We start from the raw sequence: 22588 nt of genomic DNA, 5'->3' as shown, positions 1-22588 counted from the left end.
AGAGACAAGAATTTTCCCCAACATCTAATCTTAATCACCCTTCTTTTAGCTTTCAGCATCCTACCAAATCATCACCATTCAGATTAACTCCTATGGGTATCAAAAAATCAAGAGATTCCTCACCAACAGGACAAATCAAATTGTAATAAATCAGGAGCTCCCAATTTATTACAGACAAGCTAAATATCTCTGTGAAAGGCAGTTAAAAACCAAAAGACTGAGCCAGTTAATTTGCAACACTTATCACAAGCATGTGCCTTCAGCTGAGCTCCAGTAGACACTAAGTAACTTAAGCAGAGTTTTACTGCACTTCCCCTCTTCAATTTGTCTCAGTGCACTGGTTAGAAAGGCCTCATTTACCCAGTCAGAAAGCAGTCTTCAGCTCTTTTGGCCAATTCTATGGTACTGGATTTCAATTTTCCTTCTCTGATTGCACCTGTAAGCCCAGGCTCATTCAACCTCACTTTACTGACACAGGGCTCATGACTTCTGATGTCATGAACACCATGTTGCTCTGTTTAGCAGGGGAACTCACAACTCCAAGATGGGAAATATTTTTAAATTTATTTTATTTAAATTGTAATTGAGATCATTGTTAAAAAGAGCCAATTTTCCATATGACTTTTAATTTTAAAATGTTTTTTAATAGCATTAACCAAGATTTGGGAGCTATTTTCACATACGAGAGGAACAGAGAAAGCTATTAGCTAAAACACTTACTATTAAGACAAGAACTGTAATAACATGAAAGTACGTCAGAAAGCATATACAAATACTACTGGAAAGAAGAGATAATGTTTAGAAAAGGTGGGGTTTTTCCAAATTTGATCTTTTTGTTTTTACTATACCAGAGCTGTATGATTGGAATCGTTCAATTTGCTGTTGCTGGGGGCCTTTCTCACTGCAACTGCAAGGTGCATAAAAGTACTGCAATTTCCCACCTACCCCCAACATAAGAAGGACATGAACTTGGTAATGGGACTGGAGCATCTCCCATATGGAGACAGGACAAGAAAGTCAGGGCTGTTCAGCCTGGAGAAGAGAAGGTTGTATGGAGACCTCACAGAGCCTTCCAGTATTTGATGGGGCTACAGGGAAGCTGGAGAAGGACTCTGCATCCAGAACTGTAGTGACAGGACAAGGGGGAGTGGCTTTTAGCTAAAAGAGAGGAAATTTACATTAGATAGCAGAGGAAATCCTTGGTTGTGAGGGCAGTGAGGCCCTGGGACAGGTTGCCCACTTCCACTGCCCCATGCCTGGAAGTGTGGCTTAATTGGAGGGAGCTTGGAGCAACCTGGTCTAGTGAAAGGTGTCCCTGCCCATGGCAGGGGGTTGGAAATGGATGAGCTTTAAAGTTCCTTTCAACCTAAGCCATTTGATTTTTAATGTTTGATTCGATAAATAAGTTATAAACCTGTCATGCATCAGGATAGCTCCAAAACTTTACTTTTGAACCATTTCAAATTTCATCTCTTTCTGCCTGATTGTCAGAACTTCTATCAGTAAAAGCACTGTAGTTAGTGCTATCTCAAAATACTTTAAAAAACCTTGCAGAACATGCAGATCAGTGGTACTATCACACAGTTTCCTCTGTCTTCAGAAAATGCCACTCATTAGAATTGCAAAAACAATGAAGAAAAAATTGCTAAAATAAAAAGGCACCTTTACAGAACATACTTCCAGAGGCACAGCTTTACTAGGAAATCCAATGCTATGTAAAAAGCAATTCACATTTTATTTTAAATTTCCATAAACTGTACAAAAAAGTTTCATTCTCACCAAAAATAACAGCAATATTTCCAATCTTACTTCTAGACAAACAACAAACTCTTATTTTAATCTTTCCAGAGTGAGTTTACAAATAAACGTACTGTAAGATGGATGGTGTTTGCGTCAAAGTTGGGGCAGAGCAAACAGATTTAAACTTTTGTGAAATAAATGTTAACTTTTTAGTGTCTTTTAAGAACTTAAATACTCCTGCCATGCCTGTTAAGCCTAAAGAAAAAAGTTTTGTGTCTGACACAAAGGAATGTAAACAGTCATCAAGAGATTAAAGAGGTTGACTCTTCCAACAAAACCGTAAATGTACCCCTATATCACTGACATTCACTTTACACCGAGACCTGTCCACAGCATGGGGATCGTGCAATAGCTGAATCCATTCTCCAAAATGCCACTTAAATATACATCAAAGACTTTCTTGAAAGTTTGGGTTTTTAAAAAAAATCCTAAGTAACAGAACTGAAATAGATTATACTCTTTTTAATAGTTTGAATTTCTTTCTTATCCTAATTACTCAGTGAATATGAAACAGCCCCATCAGATCTACAATCATAATGTACTTTTTCCACGATGCAATAAAGTAAAAGAGCACCTAGTTAAGCCAATCAGATGTAGAAAGCACCTCCGCCAAGAGCATGGGCTTGTGTCAGGCTTGATTTTGTTTGCCAAACACATTTAGTATGGACTAACACCACATAATTTAGGTCTTTGACCACAGCTTGTTCAGCCCAGGGCTTAAAATGAAAACACAATTGCAGTGATTTTTAAAGATTTCACCGGTTTTTCTCCCCAGCTTTGAAACTTAATTAAGAAGAAGCTGTTTACAGATTGGTTAGAGCTTAAAAAGTTAGGCATTATCTGTTACTTCAGAATTGTTTGAAGGAATACAGTCTTGAAATTCCACTTTATCTGGGTAGAGTTTAATGTAAGTGTCCACCATCAAATCTAAGTCATATTTTATGTCAATGTTTATGTTGAGCAAAGCAAGGTTGCTTGACCTTTGCCCTGTCAAGGTGTTTTTCAGGTATGCCTTTAAGCGCTTTCGTCCTAGTCCGTATTTTTCATTCTCCACCTTCATCACTGGAAGTAAGCACAAGACTTTAAGCAATGCATAAACATTAGGGAAAAACTTTATATCAGGCAAGTGAAGTGCTTCATAAATAGTAGCTGGAAGTTCAATATCTTTTCCTCTGTGCTTCCACTTGATTCTCCAACAGTGAAGCTCAGCAGAAAGTGTGTCTGGATTGGGCAAGTCATTTTTGAACATGTCAGCATGATGCTCCTCAGATGTATTGAATTTGAGCTGTCCCATGACTGAGGGCACTAATGATAAACATTTAAGAGCTTTTAAATGTTGTTCTGAGAAAATATCTTTTAGTTCTTGAATAATATGCTCTACTGTTGGGACACTTAGGATTTCTTTGTAGTAATTTTCTGATGTCATATCAGGGTCGAAGTTCCCCTGTTGTGCCCTGAGAAATTTTCCTGGGAGTTTAATTTGTACATCCAGTTTTGTAGCCAAGTTTGTGGCTTCCTCAAACCAAAATTCATGGTAAACTTCAATATTCTCCATCACTTCATTCAGAGAGTGCAATACTGCTGTTAAGCTGCCAGCTGCAAAGAACACATCTGATGTTTGTCCCTGGAGATTTTTTCCAAATGCTCTTGTAAAAGACAGAACATTTTTCATAATTACAATAGTGACAATGAAATCAAAATCTGTTAATGCACTTGAAAGTACAAATGCTCGACCAACAATGAAGTTGTTCCACCTGACAGAAAAGTCACTGCTCACAGCATCCAAGCACAGCACCAGTGCTTGCAGGAGGTCCACTAATACCTCAAAAGTATCATGCCTGCCTGTCCACTGAGAACGGCAGATCTTCTTCAACTCATTACCTTTTTCATTATTGTCCTGAAAAAGAGCAGAAATTGTGTTGTCAAGTTCTACTAGTAATTGTGGAGACTGATTAAAAAGACAGCAAACTTCTTCAATTGTTCCTAATGCAATGGAAACACCCACAACAGGAACAGATTTTGCCAGCCAAACATTTAAGGCACATGAGGAACACAGCGTATACACAGCTTGTGGATACTTTTCCAAGAGTCTTGTAGCCACAACTTTCATTTTAGAAGCAAATCCACTGGAGACAATGTAGGCTTGACCCCGACAGTACTCCATGTTTAGACCCCACTTTTCGGTAATAGTTGCGTGGAACTTAACAGCTAAAATTTCAGGATCAGCCTCATATGGTAAAAACCCTATGAATTCTTCTCTTAGATTGTGAGACTCATCAACGAACCTCACCAGCACCGGCAAATGCTCCTCTCCTGCTATGTCCACTACTTCATCGGTGACAATAGAAAAGAAGTGTGAGTCTCTTACTTCCCTCAGTGTCTCCTCTCTAACACAGTTTTCACAGATCTCAAGCATTTGTTTCTGCTGAGTTTTTGAACAATACTCGAGGTTCACTGCAGTCATCTCAAATCGCTTCCTCAGAACTTCATCGCCACCATTTATTCTGTATTCCAGTAGAGCCTGAAAGTTGTCTGAAGTAAAAATGCCTTCTGGAAGTTCATCAATATTATGGCCATCCAATGGAATATTTTGTTTACCCATTAAGATCAAAATTTCAAATAATGATTTAAGGTAATCTTTGTTTTCTCTTTCTTCCAGTGTTAAGGGGACGGTTTTTTCCTCTTGTTCTTCCCCTCCTTCCTCTGAGACAGTGTTTTGCTCATTGTTTTCATTTGATTCTTGAGTGGCCTGTTTCCGTTCAAAAGCATCATCAACTACAAAATGAAAATACTGTAAGTGTCAAAAATAAAATATAACATTTACTTGCCCATTACATTTAAGTTACCAGAGTCCAGAGAAGAATGTTTCCAGTTTAAAAGTGAATGAGTATTTTGGAAACAATTTAGACTGGCTGGCTGAATCAAGAAGGAACTCAATTATCCTCCTTTTAAACTAATATAAACTAATAGTTATATATAAACTAATAGTTATGAGTCCTGCATTACCTCATCAGCCTTAGGAAATAAAGTTATTACCTCAATTATTTTTATCACTTACTCTTTTGCTGCTTCAATGTTCTTATTTCATCTTCACTCTTAAAAAAACAAACAAAAAGAACTTATATTGATGACAATGTCTAACATGTGACCTTAAAATATGAACATATCAAGATGAGATACAAATACTGTAGATGAGACCAGTTAACATTTGCCAAAAAGTGCTAGCAATTCTAACACCAGGAGGTTTCTTGAGGTAGTTTATTACAGCCATGACATGTATCCACCAACCACATGAGAACAGTTGTATTAGGAGGTTCTTCAATATGTGTAATTATTAGTAAATAGATTCTATTGCAATTTGATAATGTGCTGCCAGTAGACGGAACTATCTTTAACTCCATTTTCAGTCAACAGATGCAACCAAACTCACAAAGAAATTGTCTGAAATTTCAAGTATAAACAGAGATTAGGAGTGGAGTTCCTCTTAATTGTCAGTATACTTATAACCATGGGGACACTTTCTCCCCTAAATGACACACAAGACACAATCCCACAAAAAAAATTCTCAATCTTGGTTTTATCCATGGATCCTTTTTTCACAACAATAAGCTAAAACAAGCACGTCTAAATTGATTCAGATTTCAGAAGTTAAATGGGTGAACCAAAGATCACAATCAACATGCAGCAAGAATTTTGGGATATCAAGCTTCAGTTGTGTTCAGTTGGCACTGCAGTAACAAGGAAAAGAAAACTGTACATTTGATTTGGATGAAAGAATCAGCTCTGGACCAACACATTTAATTTTCCAGATCATTTCTTCAAGATTTCCTTAGATAAAATTTTTATCATGCATTTAACTCATAATCAACAAAAAAGATATAGGAATAGGCAGCATAGAAAATACAAACACTCAAGTGGCTAAATATTTTTATAATTTTAAACATTTTTGTGTAAAAGTTTCACATTAACTTACTTGTCATGTTTTCTTTTAGTAAGAAACCAATAATTTTACATTAAAAACTTACCAGCTCTTTTATCCTTTTCCTATGTCTGCTGTGGGGATTGTTCAGGTGACTTGTAAGGTCAAATATAGTTGGCACAGCGTTATCCCGTAAAACTGTTCTGTATGGGCTCTGTAAGAAAACAGACATCGCCACTAGGGAATTCTTCGAGAAATTTCACACATTGTGCCCTTTTTATTCCCCTCCTTCTTTTCTTGTTTATGTTATTATTCTAAAGTACTTTGACTTTTTCATGTTACCAAAGAGAAAGCTAAGCTATGCAATTTACATTTCAGGGATATCAAGAGAACACTGAAAATAGGAAGACATACTAAGGAAAACTCCAATCCAAACTACAAATCCTTTTTTTTTTTTTGGTTCCCATTATCTTTATATCAAAGACCCTGGATGCAATAATTTTAATTTACTGCAATATTATGATTTTTTTTTTAAATAAACATTCTGGATAAAAAGACATTTATGCATCAGAAAGGAAACGGAAACATTTTGTTACTATTGTGTTTTGGTTTTAATCACTTTTTTCACAATTCTAGAAACATTTCATTGCAAAAATGTTCAATTGCTTCTTTTTGTAGAACTATGAAGTCCACCAAGCACTACTGTGAAAGATCATATTGAGGGAAAATTTATCTGTGAATAAAAAAAAAGAAGAAAGAAAAGACTTCTAGATGATCATGTAAGTGCTCCCAGTTAAAAAAAAAACATTTAAAGTAAAATGCTATATTTGGATATACTGTGTTGCCTATACTGGCTAATTTCTACTGAGTACAAAATTGTAACTGATGTCATCTTGTCATTAGATTGAAATACATTTCAAACAAACCCAGTTTCATAGTGTTTCCTTTCAGAGTCATAATTACTTCCAATTTTCACCTGTTTCAGGGATGCTGGCTAATTGGAGACCTCATCACGTGTAATACCACTAGGACTTCAGAGTTTGACCTGCATATTTTAATTATCCTTCATAACTAAAAGATCTGTTTTGCTTATGTACCAGAGTGAAATTCAGCCTAGAAATGAAAACTTCATACAAATTCCCACCCTTTCCTACTCTTAGGCAAGCTGTTAAAATCATATTGTTGACAAAAAGAACTGAAAGCGATTACTTCATTAACAGAAAACAGTGCCTTGACTTTAGCTGGATGAAAATGTAACAGGAAATTATAGCTTGACAGATGTAAAGAGTGTTTAAATCTTGTGGCCACAACAGAGTGTAATTTAACTAAATCACACCATGTACACACTTCAGGAACAGAACATTAATAAGTTTAAATAATTAGAGATATGCAAAATTACACCAAATAAACTTATATAACATTGTAATCTCTAGTGAAACAAGGAAAGCACTGCAGTGAGGGACAGTGTTCAACAAACACATCAAACTGCCAGGAGCAGCACTTTTCTCTCTCCTCTGACTGCTCATCTTCATTACCATTCTCAATGGCTGAGAGCCTGTGTGGAGCCCCAGACAATGGCAGTGATCCCAATTAAGACTGAGAAATTAATTTTCCTAGGGATGAATTACCCAGGAGCTGAAAGATTAAAAGGCAGCATTCTGGTGAAAAATGTCAGTCACACTTTGCAAGAGGCAGTAAAAAAATGCTGGCTTTTACTTACACTTCTGCATATCATAGAAGTCTCAAAATGTTTAGCACACAATCTGTAATGCTTGTTGAGTTGATCTGGAGTTTTATCTTCTAAATCTGCCCTTCGGCAGTTCTCTACCCATCTCTGACATCTGCATGTAAGGAGAAGAATTAGATAATCTTAGGATAAAACAAAATCCCTTACAATTTCAAACCATACTCAAAACTGGCACACAAGTGAGTGCAAGTGACCTTGATACAAGGCTCAGGAAAGTTCTTTACAACTTCCTTTGGAACATCCCATCAAATTTTTGCAAAATCACTTTTTCTGCTTTTGCTCACCACTCAACATCACCCCATCAAATTCAGGAGTCTTTTCCTTTAATTTATATATTCTTGCCTTTGTCATGCACACACACACACACACACACACACACAGAGAAGACTGTAGCACAGTTGCTCATGAAACTTAACTATTTAATTCTAAAGAATTTGCTCTTAAAAAAGAAAAATTAAAAACCAAAGAGATGTGCTTGTAGTCTGAAGTCATAACGTTTTCTAGGCAGTTTTTAAGATAGCTGTCTTTTCCACCTCCCTCCAAAATACAGTATTCTTCTTATTTACTGTGCTCACTGGGGGAGTTTAGAGTAGATTTATGAAAGTGAAATAATAACAATAGAAAAGCAACCATTCCACAGACAGTGCTTCCATGCCCAAAGAAAGTTCTCCTTAGATTTCTATTTTTACATGTATTTACTTTTCCTTTGGATTAGTTCTCCAAGATATACCACAAGAATAAAGAAATATTTCCTTTACTGACAGAACTCCATTTAGGTATACAAGAGACAGTCTCTTCTGGTGAGTAAACCACTTGCAGTAATTGATGCAAATACAGTAGTCAGCTTCAACTTCCCCTAATGGGGTACACGCCATCACTCTCTGAGCAACAAAGTAACTTCTTCTGTTGCTAGAAGTTAGAATAAAGCAATTTTACTATTACTTTTGACTGCAAACATGAAATCATGGTTTATAGCAGTAGGGAGGGAGAAAAACAACTAGTGATTACTCAACAATATAAGAACAAAGGCTGTCTTGTCAGATGTTTTGGTGGGCAGCCCAGATGAGGAAATCCCAGGTCTGAGTGGATTCACCTCTACTTTAGCTCAGTAAAGGGCAATTGTGCAGATGAAAGAGGGGAATCTTTGATTCTGATCTCTGCTGGCTGAACCATTTGCAAATCTCAATTTTTTGCTCATGCAAAATATTAAAATAACAGTGATGGCAAATGCCATAAATCAAAATAATTTCTAATATTGCTCTTGGAGATCCATCCAGAGTATGCTAAGTGACGACTTAAAATAAGGAAAGAAAACAATGTATTAAAAAATCTGATTTTTTAGCACAACAGATCTTGCACTTTTGCTTGGCAGTGCAATCACCCCAAAAAGAGAACAGGGGAGCTTTCTTCACTTAATCAAATGATATAAACACTCTTTTAAAGTGGGAGACCTGTAGCATGTAAATTATATTGACTCTGGGTCTCAGACTTTCTCAGTGGGTGTTGACTACTAAACAACTTATTAAATGTGATCACAGAGGCTGATCAGCCTCCTCTATAGTTAGTGGGGTGGGTTTCAGTCCACAGAAAGGGCCTGACCCCATGGTCCTACCTGCTTCTCTCAGTGATTCAGGGAGGCTGACAAACACTGAGAGAGAGCAAAGCCAGAGTTCCTCCCATCATGTTAACTCCCCTGAATCACCTCCTGGCAATCACAGGGACACAAACTGGTGGCAAGAATGGTGCATTCAGAACTGGCACACAGTTGTCAAGGGCAGGCAAACATCAGCCTGAATTCTTTGGCCAACCGAAGAACCTCAGTAGGTACTTAGTAAGTACTACTCAGTAATAGTCAAGGATCAGATCAGTGACAGCAAGAGATACCACCAGCTCTTCAGAGGGGGCTTACTCAAAAATGATCTCACACAGATTTCATTAACCACCCAATACTCCTTTCCTGATGCCGTAAGTTTTAGCTTTCATATTTTCCAGATTCTGTACTGCATTAGTATATAACTGAACTTCATATAAAGTGTTAGCAAGTTCTCCTCACAGTTTAGTTAGACAAAACAATCCCTTTCCAGCCCGAGAACCAAGGACACCATTGCAGCTTCAGGCCCAAAAAGTATAAACAACGGCAAAATGAGGAGAGCAATCTGGGAGGATGGGACTTCATAACCTTAAGCTGCAATTGGACAAGTAACCCTAATATGCAAATGGGCCAAAACTTACAAAAGTGTGAAAATGTGACCTCTTGTCCAACATGAGTGTAGCCTCGGCCAGGCTCTTGTACTGCCCAAGGTGTACCCTTTGAAGGCCTTTTAATTAAATATCTACTTTATTCCTTTAACACTGTGTAACCTCTGTTCTAGGTAGCCTCTCAAGGCATCATTTCCTTACAAAGTTCTTCAAGAGTTGCACAAAAACTGCCTGTGACTGCTGCCTTTTGTGCTGAAGTAAACACTACCTGTGATGCCAAATTATTTTTGCCTGTTATCTTTTATATAATCTCTGTATTCTTACACATATATTTGTAACTTTGTAGCCTATTGTTCTATTTGCAGCTAGTTTTCCCAGTACTTTACACTACCTTTTCCCTAGGCAGAAAAAGCCCCACATTCCAAGGCCTCCTATCCTATCTTGGCTCTGTCTGGGAACCAAGGCAAAAAACAGCTCTTCAAGACACATTTTCACAAACAACGTTTAGTTCCCATCTCAGGAAGATGGGGGGAGGGCATGGGCAGGATTCAGAGAGGGTTTTACTGAGGGAAATGGCATCACCTCTTAAATCTCTAGTTGGTGATTTTTTTCAATTATACTGATTTGCTAAACTTTTAAGACTGTATTCACCCCATGGGGGGAAGGCATTTTGTGGACATTTTTCCATATCTGCCCCTGGAGGCCTCCAATGAAGACCAGCCTTTGTGTTACCTCCTATACTAATATTATCTCAGGGTTATGTTGTTTTATTTCTAGGTTCTTTAAGACATCACCTGAGCACATGATAAAAAGAAGCCCTCGGTATTCAGAGCCCTCATCTGAGGATCATAACTACACAATCCTAGAGGTTTGGGTTGGAAAGAACCTTACAGCCCATCTTGTTCCAGGCCCTGCCATAGGCAGGGACACCTTCCACTAGACCTGGCTGCTCCAAGCCCCATCCAGCCTGGCCTTGAACACTCCCAGGGATGGGACAGCCACAGCTTCTCTGGGCAACCTGTGCCAGGGCCTCGCCATCCTCACAGGGAGGAATTTCTTCCCAATACCTAATCTAAACTTCCCCTCTTTCATATCATGGATCAGACATGGGCACCAAGCTTCTCAACCCACTGGAGCAGCATATCAGCAACCAGAGTTCTAGAAATTTAGGAAGCTCTAATGGCAAAGGCTGAAATGTTGACATTCTCTCAGGTAGCTACAGGACTAAAAGGAGATGACAGGTTATATGACTGAACTCAAACATGAAAACTCCATCTGAGTCTGAATTCAGCCCTTCAGTCTCACTGTGAGTTTGGTTCCAAATACAACACACTCTCTGAGGAATGGAATAACAAAGCAAAAGGAAGTCAGACCCCTGAGATCACCCACTTATAGCTCTGCATGGTATTATCCAAGAAGCAACTAGAAAGATCTTTGAATAAAATTATGTATTAACTTTTATCAAATCTTTCAGTATTCAGCTATTTCTGCATGAGAAAACAGGCTTATGGAGCTTGTGAACTCCTTATGCAAAACCTACATCCACAAGACTGCCCTGAGTCTTACTACTCAACTCAATGGGATGCTGTAGCAGCAGGGAATAATTCCTATGTTAAAAGCAATAGCAGCAACAGCAATTACCATGAAAAGGAGCAAACTTAGGTCCAAGTCACTCAACAACCATGTATACATGAAATGAACCTGATTCTTGAACATGCTTCACAAGCATCATCCCCACAAAGAGCATATAGTTGTGAATAAATTGTTTTAAATACACATATTATTTTGAGATTTTTTTTTAATCCAGAACATTTCCCATTCCCTTCAACAGTGAGCTGCATCATGATGTGCTCAGGTAGTGTTTCACTTCAGCCACCCACGCAGAAATATGCATGATCAGTCTCTAGAGAACTTGGATCTAATCCCATTCTCCAATGGATCCTCATACATGAATGGCAAATGACACACAGGCTACACAGGAATGAGAAACTTGCAGTGCATAAAGCAGAACCTCTACAACCCTTGGTGAATGCCCAAGAGGCTGAATTAACTTGCATTAGGAAGAGAGATGTAATTGGTGGAGATGTAATTAATGAGTGACTATACTAATTCTAAATAAGCTTTTGGAGAGTGTCATACATCTACACTACTGAAGGAACCACAGTTCTTTACTGAAAAGAATGTATCTAATGGAACTGAAATACAAGTGCTGCTGGAAGCTACAAGAGAAACCACTTTAGTACACTGTCCAGCTCATACCAAAGGCTCCTGTTAAACAAAGAAATAATAAAACTGCTCAAACTTGTAGTCAGGTAGATTGTAAAAGGCCTGGAGTTTAGGAGCAGTACTATGGGATAGCAAGATATTGGAAATAACTCTCACCAACCTCTAGAGTGGTCATCAACAGGAATAGTGCTTGGCAGAGAATTATATCCAGGACCAGCCTCTTAGAAAATAAATGGTTGGAGACAACTTCATACAAAATAATAAAAAATAAATAAAACAAAATACAGCTACATGACATACAATCTGGAGAAGAAGGATTAACTAAGGTATTTTCAGTAAAATCCAAATTGGAAGTTAAATAAGAAGGACCATATACTGCCATTTACTATTTGCTGTAAGTTTTAGGTAAGGAAACTGGATACACCATACTCACATCAAACAAGTAGTGGATGATCAACCAGTTGATTGTGATTTTTTATTGGTAATCATTTAAGTATTTGTGCACAGGAATCTCTAATGTTATACTGTACCTTATGGTAATCCTGTTAGTTTTGTTACATTTGTACTTGGAATGATGCTGTACATAAGGGCAGCACTCACAGACTGGGTGCAGAGTCTGTAGGGATATAAAAGCCCAGGGATTTCTTGGTTCAGGGTCAATCCCCAGAGTCATCAGCTCAAGCTGTTACCACGTTATGATTAAAGTGCTGAAAGGAACCAAACATCTGAGACTGCTACAGAAAACCCAGAACCCAGGGTGGAGGCTGAAAGGGAAACTTGTCTGCCACCATGAGACATATCCAGGGCACTCTGTTTCACCGGAGCCACCTGCCCTGGAGGGGCTTTGCTCATAGCAATTAAAGGCACTGGGCTGTGCAAAGGGACGCCCAGTGTGGCTCCTGAATGGTCAGGCAGGAAAGTTTCCTTCATACCTCTTAGGCATTGCTCATTAGCTTTTAAGAAAGTTTTCTTCAGTCACAAACTTTCTATTTTTAGAGATCTGCTGACATCTCATGGAAGCTGAAATGGCATTTTACTGAGTTGCTGCTAGAGTATACATTACCTCACTACTGGTCAACTGCAGCAGAACAGCATCTCTTTGCTTAAGAAGTATTTTGTTCTAAACAAACACTCATACCTCAACTGCAACTTGAGCAAACATGATGAGCAGAGCCACAATCACAGATGAGAGTTAAACAAACATATCTTACTGTGAGGATCACTGCCTAGACTGCATAAAACTGTAAACCTTATGGAGGTAGCAGAGGCTACTTACACTAGTTTGATATGAAAAGACAATATACCACCCATTAAATACTGGTGGTTCTTCTCCAAAGGCTAATCTCTGAACCCTTTATCTTCTCAAGAAGCCAAAATGAAAGAAGGTAGTCTTAGCAGGTTAGCTCTCACTGACTTCCTAACACCTGAAAGATCAGACTTGGAATGTCTAACTGGAACTGCTTAGCACTGAGCTGAGAAAACATTAAATGAAATTACCCAGCTATTATGGAAAACACTGAAAACAGTAAAGTAGCAGAAACAATTTACCCAGACTGCACATTTTCCATCAATGATTTTTTTTAATTAAAATTTATTTTAAGATGTATTCTAACAACTTTATTTTCAGCTTTCCCACTGTAAGCTGCCAAGTGCAAATAACATTTTGAGACAATGCACTTTGCTCACCATCCCAATCTGACCTACAAAAGTGAGAGCAAGCAGTACAAGGAACATATTTTCATTTCCATCTGTAGACCAACCCACAGAATAAAACACCCTCAAGTCTGTAAAACCAAAAGGATGCACAAATTTATCAGTCTCTAAATGCTCTTGGTAAAATAGAATACATGATCAAATTTGGACAGAAAGTTGTAAAATATTAAGGGGGAAACTTATAGAGAACTTAGAACACCATCTTTGTCACTGACTGCTTTTAAGAGTACAAAGGTGCTATAAACAGTTTATGTATAGTTTCTCCTTCTCCTGCCCATCTTGTGAGACCCCATCTGAAATACTGTGTATAGTCTGCCCCAATATAAAGACAGACATGGAGATGTTGGACCAGGTCCACAAAGTTGGCAAGAGGACTGGAGCATCTCCCGTATGGAGACAGGATGAGGAAGTAGTTGGTGGCTGTTCAGCCTGGTTGTGTGGAGACCTCACAGCGCCTTCCAGTGTCTGAAGGGGCCTTACAGAGGAGAGGAACTCTGCATCAGGAACTGTAGTGACAGGACATGGAGAAATGCCTTCAAACTGTTAAGAGGGGAAATTTAGGTTAGATACACAAAGGAAATTTTTTTACAGTGAGGGTTTGGAGGCCCTGGCATGGGTTGCCAAGAGAAGCTGAGGTTGCCCCATTCCTGGAAGTGTTTCAAGGGTTGGCTGGGAGAAAAGTGATGTAGTGGAAGGTGTACCTGCCCACGGCTTGGAATGAGATGAGCCTTAAGGTTCCTTCCAACCTAAACTATCCTAAAGTTTATAAAATAGTTTTAAAAAAATTAATATTTAAAATGTAATCATTTAGTCGCACACCTTGAACTACCTCTCTGCACTGCTACCACAGAAAACACTCATTCAAAATGTCCTTTAATAAAAAAAAAATTATAAACTGCAGAGGGTATTTTCTTCATACAGCAAACTACTGAGGAATTCTGTACAGCTTGATGTGACTCACATTTTACAGCATGGACCTCTTACAAATTAAGACTGAAGCTCAGACATTGCCAACACAAACTGCAGACATTTCTTTGTGTGAGATCTTAAGGGGCTCACAGGACAGATGGCAGAAAGAGACAACAGTAAGAACAAATCATGAAAATGAAATAATAAGAGTAGGTAAGCAAGCACTTTTATTTCAGTTCTTATTAAAGCAAAAGTATATAGAATATGGATTGTATTACAATATCTTGCATGTACTAGACATCAAGAGGTCTGGATAGCCTTTACAGCAAGGCCTTGCATTCATCCAGGAGAACTTCATAACATATCCAAAATCACAACTTTAGAGAGCAGCTTCTACCAATATAAGCTTTTTGCATCTTCATTTGAAATTGCTTGGAGGGTCTGTTTCCTTAGAAAATACTACATCTGCATAATTCCCATGGGGTTTTGATTTTTCCAAAACTCAGGTCAAGCAGCTTCAAGGAAGGAAGGAAGTAAATATCATGTATAAATCATGAAAAGTCCAGCCTTAACTATCGACTGTTAGAAAAGAGGTAACTGGTATTGCCCTATGCCCCCTTCAATATTGTGAGCATCATGTTAAATCAAGTGATTTTAAGAGTGTCATCTCAATTTAAGGGTGAACCTTTACATGGGGGTTTCTATGTCTGTGTACACTATTTATTTTTCGTAGTATTTTCCACTGTCTCTCACTCACACACTTTTTACTCTACCAGTACACCAGCCCTGCTTTTCACCCATTGGGAATTTCTCCCATCACCTCTGCGGTCGGTCATGACGCTTTGCCACCATCCCAGTAATCCCGTGACAGTTCCTCCCGTCGCAGGAGTGCCCCATTTGCCACGCACACACCACATCGCCTAATACACACAGCAGGACTGATAGCAGGACTGATGGACCTTCACTGCCTGAGCCAGCGCTGAGCCTGCGCGGGCTCCCACAGTGCAGGGCTCCCTACCTGAGCCCACAGCTCCGGCACCCCTCCAGTTCCCCACATCTCTCACAGCCGTACATGCCATGGCACCACCCCACTGACGGCCCCACCCCACTCTCGGCCAGGTGCTCTCTTCCCTCCGCATCGCGGAGCGGCGCCGCCGCCGTCCCCACCACTCCCCCGAGGGGCGGCAGCCGCAGCCGCCGCCGCCCCGGCGCAGGCGCAGCCGCCCGCCCGCCTCCCGCCGCCACCGCCCGGAGGGTCCCCCGGCCCCGCCCCGCCGCAGCGAGCGCGGCCTCCGCAGGCACCATCGGAGGTCCGGGCGCCCGCCGGCCCCGCGGGTAAGGAGGCAGGAGCGGTGAGGGAGGCGCGGGGCAGGCAGAGCGGGCAGGGGGAAGGGAGCCGGCTCTCCGCACGATGTCTCCTCAGACAGGCAGCGCTGTGCGCCGGCGGGGCCTGAGGGGGAGAGCCGGGCGCGCCTCCCCCAGCCCGCCCCTCCCGCGGTGGTCTCACCTGGCCGGATCGCGGGGGAAGCGGAAGAAGGCCAGGTCGGACTGGGTGCTCTTGCGGGTGCAGTTGGGCGCCGCGCAGAAGTTCGGCATGGTTCCCCCGGCCGGCGCCGCTGCCCCTTTAAATCGGCGGGCCGGCGGGAGGGGGGCGGGGGGGGAGGGTGCGTGTGTGGGGTGGAGGAGGAGGAGGTGGCGGCGGCCGGAGGGGAGGCAGGGCGGGAAGCGGCTCCACAGTGCTGTGAGCGGCCGGGAGGATTCAGCGCCGCGCTCCGCCGGGCCGGGGCCACCTCCTTCCCACACTGCACCGCGCGCGCCCGCGGCGGGCACGGCCCTGCGCGTGCGCGCGAGGAGCGGGCACGGCGGGGGCGCGCATGCGCGAGGTGTCGGGGTCTGCGTGTGAATTGCACCGTGCGTGTGTGAAACCGCGCTTGTCTGTCACACTCCGTGCGTGTGTTAAACCAGGTGTGTGTCTGTCACACACCGTGCGAGTGTCCATCACACCGTGCGTGTGTGAAACCAGGTGTGTGTCTGTCACACACCGTGCGAGTGTCCATCACACCGTGCGTGTGTTAAACCAAGTGTGTGTCTGTCACACTCCGTGTGTGTGTCCGTCTCACCATGTGTGTGTTAAACCCAGTGTGTCCATCACACCACGCGTGTGCCCGTCACACCGTGTATATGACCATCACACTGTGCATGTGTTAACCGCATGTGTCTATCACACCGTGTGTGTCCATCACACCGTGTGTGTTCATCACACTGTGTGTGTGTGTTAACTGTGTGTGTCTGTCACACCCTGAGTGTGTTAAACCAAGTGTGTCCATCACACACCGTGCATGTGTCCATCACACCGTGTGTTTCACCATCACACTGTGCATGTGTTAACTGCATGTGTCTATCACACCGTGCGTGTCCATCACACCGTGTGTGTGTGTTAACTGTGTGTGTCCGTCACACACCATGCATGTGTCCATCACACCGTGCGTGGGTCCATCACACCATGCGTGCGTGTTTACAGTGTCTGCATATTTGTCACACCGTGCGTGCCACCCCATGTGTGTGGCTGTGTGACACCGCTAGGCATTACGCCATGTGTGTGTGTGTGTGTGTGTGTGTGTGTTACAGCATGTGCATACTTTTTACACCATGCATGTAACACCACGTGCATGTGTTGCGCCGTACATGTGATGCCACATGCTCGTGTGTGACACCAAGTGTGTGTGCACATGTTAGAGTGTGTATGTTACACTTTGTGTGTGTTACGCTGTGTGCCTACTTGTTACAGCGGGGGTGTAACGCCCACATGTGTGTTACAGCACATGCATGTGTTGCACTGTACATGTGATGCCATGTGCTCGTGTGTGATGCCAAGTGTGCGTGCACATGCTACAGCGTGCGTGTGTTACACCGTGACCACTCCAAACCCAGTGTAGGAGGGGGGATCATAACATTTTTTGTACAGACAAGCACTTTTCTCTCCTCTACAGCTTTTTCTTCTCCAGTCCAGCTTATTCATGCCAGCCTGGTCTCCCTGCTCTCTTCTTCCATATTATCCCTTTTTCTTCATTCATGTATTTGCAGCCCTACATAGTTTTCTCATCTAACCCCCACTCTCCAAGTACCTCCCATTCCCCCATTAATTCCATGACTGGTTTCTCCCCTCTCTTTGCTCACAGCTCCTGGTCACCAGCCACAGGTCTCCAGCCCTCCAGCTGACCTCATTGTTACAGTTCTGATCATTTGGGACTAAGTTTCCCTTAGTTTCCTTCCCTGAGGAAACTCAGAGAGGGGTGAATGGAGCAGGGCAGGGCTGGTGTGCCTTTTCCTAGGGCTGGTGTGCCTTTGCCTAGGGCTGCTTCCTATCTGTATATGAGCTACACTGTGTCTGCTTTAACACCAGGCATAGGGTGGACATCGAGGTGGTAATGGTGTTCTTTTGTCTTACTTTCTTTTGTTTGCTTCTAGGAGGATGTTGTCACGCTGCAGCCTGATGGATGATCCCACACAGACCCAGTGAATCAATTAGGTTGGAAAAGACTTCTGCAATCACTTGAGTCCAGCCCATGATGGATCATAACCTTGTCAACTAGACCACAGCATATCCAGGCTTTCCTTAAATATCTCCAGGGATGGTGACTCTACCACCTCCCTTGGCAGGCCCTTCCAATATCTAATCACCCTTTCTGTGAAAAAAAATTCCTCCTGATGTACAACCTAAACCTTCCCTGGCACAGCTTAAGACCCTGTCTTCTCATCCTGTCGCTGGTTGCCTGGGAGAAGAGGCTAATCCCCACCTGGCTAAACCTCCTTTCAGGTAGTTGAAGAAATAATGGTGAAAGCCACAAGCTTTTCAAGTAAGGAAATAATTAATAGAGGTTGTACTGGTCAGAAGACATTATTAGGTAAAAATAAAATAAAGCTTAGAAAAAAAACAGGATACAGAAAACTGGATGGTAGGAAGTGGGTAAGGGCTCCCTCACCAAATACGTCCTGTTTAAAAGTAGGTAGAGCACCTGTGAAATTAAAAATGCTGATGGCAAGTGATGATTGTTTCAGGTGTAATACTGCTGTAGTTTTAAGAATTCAGCTGTGATACACCCTTTATGTATCTTCACATAAAAAGTCCTACTGTCCTGGAGATGTGCTGGGTGTATAAGTTTTCAAAAAAGTGCATAAAGGAAAAATAACAAAAAACCCCTACTTATTTGATTCCTTTTGAGCTTCAAATATTTTAAGCTTTCTTTGTTTAGTATGAGCAGGATTAAAGTTGTCTTTTACATGAGGAAGTCTTGTCATCAAGTAGTCCTGACCTATCATAATAACATCTGCTTGAATTGTTTGCCTGAATTCTACCTTGGATATGTAGCTGAAGTAGTTTTGAGTAGTCATTTAAGCTAATACTAAAGAAAACTGCTGCACCCCGTTGGTTTGACTTTACTTGGCAGTCACCAACATTCATGGACACTGAACTGTATAAATGTGTTAATCAGATAAGTAATCTTTTTTAAAATAAACTCAGGTTAGATTTAGTCCAGATAACTGCCATCTGATCTGTGGTGCAGGTTGCATAAATGTTCATGCTGATACAAGGAAACACAATAAAAAAGAGAGCAGGATCATTTTCAATTGTAGCAATAGTATAGGAGCATGATTGCATAATGTTAGAGTGAATTTTAAAATACTGAAAATTTGTTTCAGTAGGAAAAAATTACTTCTCTCATAACTAATAAGAAAATTGTATGTTCTGCCAATATTGAAAGACCTTTTCACCTCCAAATTGCTTCATGAAACAGAAGTACTGGCATGCTAAACTCCTTTCTGGGGCTCTGAGCAAGCCAGACCAGAATGGCAATATTAAAATTAAATTAGCCATTGCATATATTTCTGAGCTGCCACTTCTGACCAAAGTCTCCATTGATATTGGTTGTATCATTTGAAGGACTATACAAGTATGTTGTGGCTGTTACCCTCTAGATATGTGTATATTTGCATAGGAGCTATCGAAATGAAATGAAATTAAATTAAATGAAATTAAGGCAAGGACTTGTTTATAAAGTGGACTTACTGAGGACTGCTTGATGGTGGTTTTTATGTGGACATTATTCTTAAGTGCTTTCTACATAATGGAAAGAAAATAGACCTAATAGTTTTCAAAACCCAGTAGTGATACTAGAAGCACTTTCTTTAAAAATAAAATTTAGTTTACATTACTACTTATTTGGAAATTTCAAAAATTATCTTCTGTTGTAGAGTGCAGAAATCCATGGAACTGTTCTTCTTGCACAGTAGCCTCTGAAGTGTACATATATATTTTAAATAATCCTCTTGATTATTCAAGTCTTATTCACAGTATGTTTCCAAGTGTGTCTATAGAACATTTAACAGGGATTATATACTGTATTAGTGTTGAACATATAAGCTGTATTCTAATAAACTATTCTTAAAGGAATTTTGTGTGTTAGTGTTGCTTTTCTCTGTGTTTTCAAAGGTTAGTTGTATCTTAAATACAGGATTCCCTTTCACATAATAGTGGGTATAAAATAACTTTTTCTGTTTGCTTCTGGAAATGGACTGTATTTCTTTCCCAAGGTGAATGTTCATATGCCTTAATTTTCTGAGAGTACTGTTAGTGTGACAGAGTACACCTGCAGGTTTCCTTCTATGAAAAATTTATTTGCAAGAGAATATTTAGAGTCTGAAATGCTTCCATGATTCTTGTTACTGCTACATTTCTTTTCCAAGCCTTACAGCCCTATTGGGATAACCCGGGTGTAAGACCTAAATGGACATCAGGTTAATCCCACAGAGCTAGTTTTGTAGATTTGTATCCAGAAGTATCTATGCACAATAACTCTGTGAACCCCAAGATAACTTTGTCCACAGGGTTCACAGAATCACAGAACCAGGAGGTTGGAAGAGACCTTCAAGATTGGGTCCAACCCAGCCCTAACACCTCAACTGAACCATGGCACCGGGTGCCACATCCAGTCTTTTTTAAACACATCCAGGGATGGTGACTCCACCACCTCCCCAGGCAGACCATTCCAGTACTTTATCACTCTTCCTGTAAAAAACTTTTTCCTAATATCTAATCCATATTTCCCTTGATGCAGCTTGAGACTGTGTCCTCTCATTCTGTCAGTTGCCGCCTGGAGAAAGAGACAAACCCTCACCTGGCTGCAGCCACCCTTCAGGAAGTTGTAGAGAGTGATAAGGTCACCCTGAGTCTCCTTTTCTCCAGGCTAAACAGCCCCAGCTGCCTCAATCATTCCACACAGGGCTTGTGTTCCAAGCCCCTCACCAGCAAGTAATTTGTTGGTGAGTTGATTTGAACTTTAAAGCAATAGACACTCTGTGGATGGGTTCAAAGTGCAACTTGAAAAAGAAAATGCAAGCTTCCCTAGAATACAGGGCAAATTGGCTCCCAGTGTGACTGAATTCTGCTAATTGCTGGTCTGGGATATATATCTGGAATATATATATATTCTTTGAATGGCAGAAGCTTGTTAGAGATACCCAGTGTTTGTGTAACACATATGTGGCCATAGATAAGGACTCAAGTGGCTCAGTGGAGCAATAACTTCAATACTTTGCTTCATTCCTTAATTTCCTGTTCTGAGCAGGCAAATTTATATGTTCTTTGCCAATACAGCAAGCCACAAAGAGGACTGAGGTTTTTATCTGCCTCCCAAGATTGCAGAGGGTACCAGGTTTAATTCCTGCTTTGATATGTCACAAAATGTCACAAGTGATTTTTTCATTAGCTGAGGTTCCGTTGTTGAGTTTGCCTCAGTGTAGCAAACTGTTTAAATAGATGCTTAACTCTATACACAGTGGCATTTTGATGCATTTTTTAATGTTTGCTGAATTAAGATACTTACAGCTCAGAAGCTCTTAGGATTTTTAAAACAAAGCATTTGATGAATAGAATATGCTTACAATAGGGGGGGAAATATCTATTGATTGGCAACACAAAGTTATCTTTAGTAAAAGTAGTTGAAATATCTTTGTGATTTTAAATACAAATAGTCCTGGCTGACAATCTGTCTTACAAGGCTGTGTATAAAAAGCTCCTCTGTAAGCTGCCAGCACCGAGGTATTGTTGTGGCTTCTGCTTTTCTCTTAGCCAGGAGGAAAAATGTGATGGGAAAGTGTTTGAGGAGGAAGAGAGATTACCAGTGGTTTGAGGGAAGAAGAATGCCATTAAAACAGAGATGCTCATGTTAGGAAAATGTATTGAGTCACTGAATAACCTATTAGGGTAAGTGGAAACTCCATTGATTAAGCCACTGGGAAACAAAGGTCAATTAAACTCATATTAGAATCTAGTCTATTTCTCTCTTATGCAAGACATGGAAGATACTTTAAACTATCCTTAAATTCCCTAATATTTGAAATTATCTATCGTGTTACGTTCATCTTAGTATCAAAAGCATAGTGGATTTTTTCTACTTCTTTCTCAATTGCTGGCATACTGAAACCAATACAGTTTTTCCTTTGATTTTCCAATTATACTTTTAAAATTACTAGCATAAGTCTCTTGGAAGCTGGAAATTCACTGTTTACCTAATAAAAGCAGCAGCTGTCGTAGCTGTGCCTGGTTCCCATACAGTACCAAGCTGAAGCACCTCTCTTCAATCCATGAGAAGCTGTTCTGAAGAAAAGGGATTGTTGCAGAGCCTGTATCAATCAGGCTGCAGTGATGCAGGGGAGATGCAGTTAATAACCCAGTGAGAAGTACGGAGAGGCTGCTCCACTCATTTCCTATGAGCCCCTAAAGAGCTGAGAAACACAGCTTTGTCCCGGTGACCTGAGCTGCATACAAATCACCTCTCTGGGAAAATCAGAGCTCTTCCTTGGGCCATCTCACAGCTGAGGCTTCCAAGCTTGCTTCCTTCTCTCTTCCATTGTCTTTGAGGACAAAAATAAGTGTGGTGAGACAGAATATTCTTAGCACCCAAAAAGTGTGATTAATTAGACCAGTTACTTATGAGATTCATATTGCTTAAGCCAATGGGGAATCTGAAATTGTTGGGTTGTAGAGAACATATTAAAAAGAAGTAGAGATTGAT

The 22588-nt window shown here is 40.8% G+C and overlaps 1 protein-coding gene and 1 long non-coding RNA gene across 3 annotated transcripts; one reads left to right on the top strand and one right to left on the bottom strand.

Annotated features, from left to right (window-relative positions):
- Positions 1-1677: 1677 nt before the first annotated feature.
- On the bottom strand, positions 1678-16397 carry THAP12 (THAP domain containing 12). 2 transcript variants are annotated; one of them, XM_054654674.2, is made up of 5 exons: positions 16021-16397; positions 7440-7560; positions 5826-5933; positions 4859-4895; positions 1678-4575 (listed from the first exon to the last, which is right to left on the bottom strand). In XM_054654674.2, exons 1-5 carry the CDS (start codon positions 16107-16109, stop codon positions 2630-2632), a joined length of 2301 nt encoding a protein of 766 aa, XP_054510649.2. In that variant the 5' UTR covers positions 16110-16397; the 3' UTR covers positions 1678-2629. The 2 variants fall into 2 exon arrangements, with proteins under 2 accessions (XP_054510649.2, XP_077030600.1); XM_077174485.1 differs by lacking the exon at positions 16021-16397 and adding an exon at positions 15532-15818.
- Positions 15723-19965, top strand: LOC129134926 (uncharacterized). Its single transcript, XR_008536243.2, has 2 exons — positions 15723-15848; positions 17982-19965. It is a non-coding gene; the product is annotated as an uncharacterized LOC129134926 (long non-coding RNA).
- Positions 19966-22588: the final 2623 nt, after the last annotated feature.

Source organism: Agelaius phoeniceus, chromosome 2, assembly GCF_051311805.1.
Source record: "Agelaius phoeniceus isolate bAgePho1 chromosome 2, bAgePho1.hap1, whole genome shotgun sequence".
Lineage (NCBI taxonomy): Eukaryota > Metazoa > Chordata > Aves > Passeriformes > Icteridae > Agelaius > Agelaius phoeniceus.
This window is presented reverse-complemented; position numbering and strand designations above follow the sequence as displayed.

Coding starts and splice junctions, on each gene's coding strand:
- THAP12 (XM_077174485.1), bottom strand. CDS start 15,818: ATGGTGCCTGCGGAGGCCGCGCTCGCTGCGGCGGGGCGGGGCCGGGGG. Junction 5,934..7,439: donor CTTCTATGATATGCAGAAGT/GTAAGTAAAAGC, acceptor GTTTTCTTACAG/AGCCCATACAGAACAGTTTT. Junction 4,896..5,825: donor GGAAAAGGATAAAAGAGCTG/GTAAGTTTTTAA, acceptor TGTTTTTTTAAG/AGTGAAGATGAAATAAGAAC.